Raw genomic sequence first — 5,376 nt, forward strand, 5'->3', positions numbered from 1 at the left:
ATGTAGGACACTTGCTTGGCTAACCGACTTAATTTTTGCACTCGACGGTTCGGCCGGTGTTACTTGGTTAACCACCGCCGCGCGTGATGCGGCTGAGGCGCTGCCGGTTCACCGTCGTTTTGGCACACTGAGCTCGCTTGTATTTTGAATCCACACACACACACGTGCACCTTCAGATGCGAGCACAGGCGCGTCAGCAGCCGGGTATTGCTCCGATGCATACACAACACCAGCTCCAGCCACACGTCCTTCTGCGCTCCGCCCCGCTCCATCCAGAGCCGCCCATCAGGTACTTCGTGCTTCCGTTTTGCAGCGCGCGTCACTATGGGAATCTATCCACCACGCGTCGCTGTGGACAGCTTTCTGCCCCGTCGGAAAGCGTTTCTCTGCAATTCAACCACTGGATCAATTGTCTAGTCTTGGAGGGCGATATGAGCTAAACCAACCTTTTCAAGTTGCGATGTCTGAGCTTGTCCGCCGCACCAGCATGCAGCTCAACGAATTCACGGAGATTATCCGATGACAGTCTCCTGGTGACTATCGTCCCAGCAGGGCATTGCATCCCGAGATGCTACGAGCATATTGTCGTGGCTACACCCACATCGACAACCTTGCCCGTTTAGCCTATGAAGGTTCTCACATTCGTTTGACGTCACCGCTACCACACCAGCGCTCCTTTCCGCTTAATCACCCGTCAGCATTTGACCGCATTAACGTCTTACGCGCCAACACACGCAAGAAGCAAGATGTCTTCCGCTGCATCATCGTGGACGCGGACATAATTTCGGTGTGATCCGAGCTTTTTGTCAGTCCATTCGGTGTTGTCGATTAAGGCACGGGATATCCTCTGTACACAGGCAGTGCCACCCACGATCTATCATTTTCCGACGATGCCTCGGTGAGCTCACACACGGATCAAGGTAGGTTACCACCGCCATCGTTCAGGCGCTGCTCCAATATTGCCATGGAGATCATCCGCTGCAAGCACGCGCCACCGTCAAATGTCGTCAAGGTGATCAGGTGATGCTGCTTCTACATATCGCAATGCCGGTACCCACGGTGAAAATGTCCATATGTCTGCTGGGTATATACCAGAGGACAGCGCAATCGCTACTGACTTAGCTGTGGCGTTCGGTTGAGCGGATAGCTACGGGACATACGGCATTCTCAGTGGGGCGGTCGCGCTAGATCACGGGTCGACCACTAACAAAAGGCACCCCAACGTATTCTCCAACTACCACTGAGTCGGCGACCACGTAAACGTGGCAACGGACGTTGGCATTAATTGTTCCGATATTGGTCGATCCCTACGCCGAGTCATGACCGCTGAGATGGGCCCTGTCGCCGTAAACGAAGAGAAGGTCACGTCGTCGAGCTCACGCCTCAAGGCATCAGACCTTATCTTTGAAGCCGCCACTAGGACGGTCACAATACCGCGTGACAAAATTGCAAAATTCCAGGAAATAACTGCATACACATTCCACGTAGACATCATTTCACGCAGCGAGTATCGGATCCTTCTTGGTTCCTTACGTCATGTGGCGACATGCGTGTGCCCAGCACGAGGCTTACCTTAATGCTTACGTAGTACCGAGTGCAGCTTCCATCGCGTCCGTCGCGTCGAGGGGACCGCGAGTATGCGAGAAGGTCCTCGGTTCACCGCCGCTAAACGGTGTCCTCCTCGAGTACTTTATAACCAGTCCCGCCCGCGACATCACTGTCGTCACGACGCATCAAAATTTTTTTTTTTATCTTGTCCCGTCTCAACATGTGTACCTCACATATCAAATCTCCCCCAAAGAACAGTATCTCGTACCAAATTTTATCGAGGCTCACTAAACGAATTCGATATCAGCTACCGTGAGCTGCTTGCATGCGCATTTGCAGTGCAGACGTGGGGGTGCTCTTGCGGACGCGTCATCCTCAGGCAAGTCACATTCATGTACATTTTTCGCATCGATAACACCACTGCTATCTCATGGCAGTCCAAGACGTCGTCGTCAAGTCATGCGCCCAGGTTCTCATCCGTCTCCTTAGCGCATGGGGGCTCCAGTATGGGCTACGTTTTTCGGCGTCACACATTATCGGGTCTGAGAGTACCACCGCTGACGCAGGATCTCGTCGCGGCTCGCATTTTAGCTTTACAAACGGGTCTAGACATCGCTTGTGAAACTGAAGTCCCTTCGATTATATTAAATTTGAAGTTATTTACATATATAGATTTGTAAAAATTGATAGGTGCAACCTGCACCTATTATAATAAAATGATCAACTACTGTAAACTCTTCCAGAATTGATAATATGATAATATCAATTCTGGAAGAGTTTACAATAGTTGATCAAATTAGTGCCGCAAAGGATCCCAGGTTACGCCGTAACTTACGGTGTGTAGCACCAGGTTACTGTGATACTTGTCACTTCGTACCCCATTGAATCAATGGACTTGGCGCCGCCAATGGCGGGTCTGTACGAGCGTATTCTGGCTCTGGTACCCGTGGACGACCTTCACGACAGCTACAATGGTGTGCTCCACGACAAAATCTCGCCCATAACTCGCGCAGTGAATGACGTATCGGCTGCTTTTGCGAAACTGGAGGAAGTTAACAGGGCCGTGAATAAACTCAACAACGTTCCGACTATTACTCGCAGCGTAACGTTGGCAAAGACCATGGACACTACATTGCAACTGCAACAACAACTTTGTAAGAAGTTGGAATCGACGATTGCTGCAATGACAAAAGTGAGATAAGTAAGGTTACAGTGGCTTTAAGCACACTAACACGCTAAGTGTTTATGGTCTAAACAGTCGTGTGGCAAGCGGAAAAGAGCAGAAAACAATGGCAACGGGTGTGAACCGAAGGCTGCTAAGAATGATATCAAGTGTGAAGAGCTTCGAGCTTCCAAACATGAAGGAGCAAAAATTAACAGAGAGGAAGTCCAGCCCGAGTCTCACGAACAGAGCTCAGGTGGCGACACAGTAAAAAGATCATCCTGGGCTTCTGAACTGACCAATGCAAACTGTTTGGGAAAGCTACGGAAGCTGACACAGCTATCTGTGGTCATGAGGAGCAAGCATCTAAGCGAAGTGCTAGCTAAAGTGACGGAGCTCGTGCCCACTTCCAAAGAGACGGAACAAATCCCGATATTAAAGTATGTGCTACTATGGGCCAATCTTAGCGCTGGTACACCAGCCGACGTCACAGTCTACGACTGGTTCAGCGAGAAAATGACAGCAGTGATCGACCAGGGTCCACGAACCGAAGTAGCAGCTGGCCTCAGAAGGTATGTTTCCATAATTATGACTCGACAAGCTGTATTTCTCTTTTGTTGACCCTATTGTTGCGGACGCCAGGCTGAATGATTCCTTGCTTGCCTTGCTACGGGACCAAAAAGAATGTCGAGATTGCCAAAGGACGACAATTTCTGAGAATCGTCTTAGATTGGACCTCCTGGTGTGGCGAGTAAACGCGATGGCAGCAAGTGAGAGAAACAATCATTTCCGGCAAGTTGTCGACGCATTCAAGCACGCAATGTGTGGAGACCCTGACAAAAAGGCGACTAGATTTCTCAATAAAACTCTGAGAATGGTAAGGAAGTGGCCTATACGTCCTAAGCTGCACGGTCTGTATGGTGAGCTGGCTGAGCACATCCAGTCTTATGCTGATAGCGTTGGGGATTTTATCGTGAAATCTGAGCTCGACAGGTACGGCCACGGATTTTTTTTACTTTTAATAATGAACTAACCATTCTCCGGAATGTTGCAGTGAAATGAAGAAATTCAAGATAAAAGATGTAGCGAAAGTATTCAAGCACAAGCAGATAAACTTTTAGAGACGGTGAAGCAACTGAAAGGTAGAGACACCAAGAGGGCCGACGAGTGCATTCTACAGTTTGTCGAAGTTACGCAGCATTGCGAAAGAAACTGGCAGCCACGAGCGAATGCCTGCGTATCTGAGTGCCACGATCGTCTGGTGGAGTATTCGGAAACGTTCATGAAGGGGGACGCTCGCAGACAGCGCATTATTGTGCTCGAGAGGTGCCAGTAGAGGAGATCAACTTTTACCCTGGAAATATACGTACCGTACATAACTAGTACTTAGTGTACACAATTTTAACATGGTGCCAAAATGTTGGACGAGGTTGACGCGCAGTATGAGCGCATTGTGCGTTTGATCCCTGTTGACGAGCTCCAGAGCAGCTACAACAGCGTGCAACTAGACGGTATTAATTCAGTCGATCGTGCAGTGGACGGTGTTGTCGCAGCGCTCTCCCGTCTGAAGGAAGTGCGCAACGCAGTGAACAAACTAGCGCAAGACAAGCCTCAGCGTAGTCGCAGTCTTACGAAGACCATGGGCAGAACGTTAGAGGTGCAACAGGAACTTGAAGTAAAGCTACAGATGATGACTATACTGATGGTGAGTGTTCCGAAGAGGCTTCCCTCTTTTATTATTTGGCATATTTGCTGATCTCTGGGCAGTATTTTGGAAGAGAGCTACAAGTACCAACAAGAAGAGGCAACGGAGTGGACAAGTGACGCGTACTGCGAACACGCAAAGGGACAGTGATGAGTCCGAGACGGAGTCAAGCTCGAAATCGAGCTCGGACTCTTCCGATTCGGATTCGGAATCAAGTTCAGAGTCTGAGGATGAAGCTATCGCACTAGACCCACGACGGCAATTTCTTCTCCACCACGTACGAGACAATGAAAGGAGTGACGGAAATTGTGCGGGGGGTATATTCCCTGGTAAAGATACGCTGATTTCGGATGTGGAACGGGATAATGCTGACGGTGCTCAACCTTCTCGAAGACTGAATTTATTGCCACCTTCAAACTTTCGAGAAACTGCATCGAATATGCCTCCGAAGACAGACGGCGAGCATGTACTATATAGACCGAGTGCTGGATTATCTCGCAATCCAGACCAATTGAACGCCTGCAAGAGAAACACAACTAAGCCTACCATGGAGAAACTGAAGCCTAATAATGACGAAGCCAGACGCAGTGAAGAGTCGAGTAAAGCACGTCTTTACTGTGAAGAGGTCGCTACGGACAGAATTTTGATGCAGTCAAAGTCTTCCGCTGTTATTACCAGCGTAAATTTGCCACCCATAGTAAAAACTGCTTCAAGAAACGACGAGCTACCAGCTCACTACACGACCATGTTCAACAACGTGAAACAAGTACCGATGGAGCGCAGAGCTGTCTGCATTTCACGTGCTCTGTATCAGCTGAAAAAGGTGATGACGACAGATGACGTTGGTGAACACAAACAGACAATCCCCGACTCAATTACTGAAGTGCTGGGGATGGATCACGGAGAGCTGCGACCTTCAGCATGACTTCGAATCATATCACGAGTTTGCCATCGTCCTGTT

At 49.3% G+C, this 5,376-nt stretch overlaps 3 protein-coding genes across 3 annotated transcripts; all 3 read left to right on the forward strand.

The window, feature by feature from the left end:
* Nucleotides 1–568: 568 nt before the first annotated feature.
* On the forward strand, nt 569–1,669 carry PITG_07674 (uncharacterized protein; the record flags this gene model as incomplete). The annotated part of the gene is made up of 4 exons (XM_002904575.1): nt 569–787; nt 858–898; nt 946–1,012; nt 1,589–1,669. 4 exons carry the CDS (start codon nt 569–571, stop codon nt 1,667–1,669), a joined length of 408 nt encoding a protein of 135 aa, XP_002904621.1.
* A 786-nt stretch (nt 1,670–2,455) lies between these two features.
* PITG_07675 (uncharacterized protein) lies at nt 2,456–3,831 on the forward strand (the record flags this gene model as incomplete). The annotated part of the gene is made up of 3 exons (XM_002904576.1): nt 2,456–2,740; nt 3,050–3,282; nt 3,765–3,831. The coding sequence occupies 3 exons, from the start codon at nt 2,456–2,458 to the stop codon at nt 3,829–3,831; spliced, it is 585 nt and encodes a 194-aa protein (XP_002904622.1).
* A 296-nt stretch (nt 3,832–4,127) lies between these two features.
* PITG_07676 (uncharacterized protein) lies at nt 4,128–5,340 on the forward strand (the record flags this gene model as incomplete). Its single annotated transcript, XM_002904577.1, has 3 exons — nt 4,128–4,415; nt 4,489–4,692; nt 5,068–5,340. 3 exons carry the CDS (start codon nt 4,128–4,130, stop codon nt 5,338–5,340), a joined length of 765 nt encoding a protein of 254 aa, XP_002904623.1.
* Nucleotides 5,341–5,376: the final 36 nt, after the last annotated feature.

Source organism: Phytophthora infestans, genomic scaffold (genome assembly GCF_000142945.1).
Source record: "Phytophthora infestans T30-4 supercont1.11 genomic scaffold, whole genome shotgun sequence".
Lineage (NCBI taxonomy): Eukaryota > Oomycota > Peronosporomycetes > Peronosporales > Peronosporaceae > Phytophthora > Phytophthora infestans.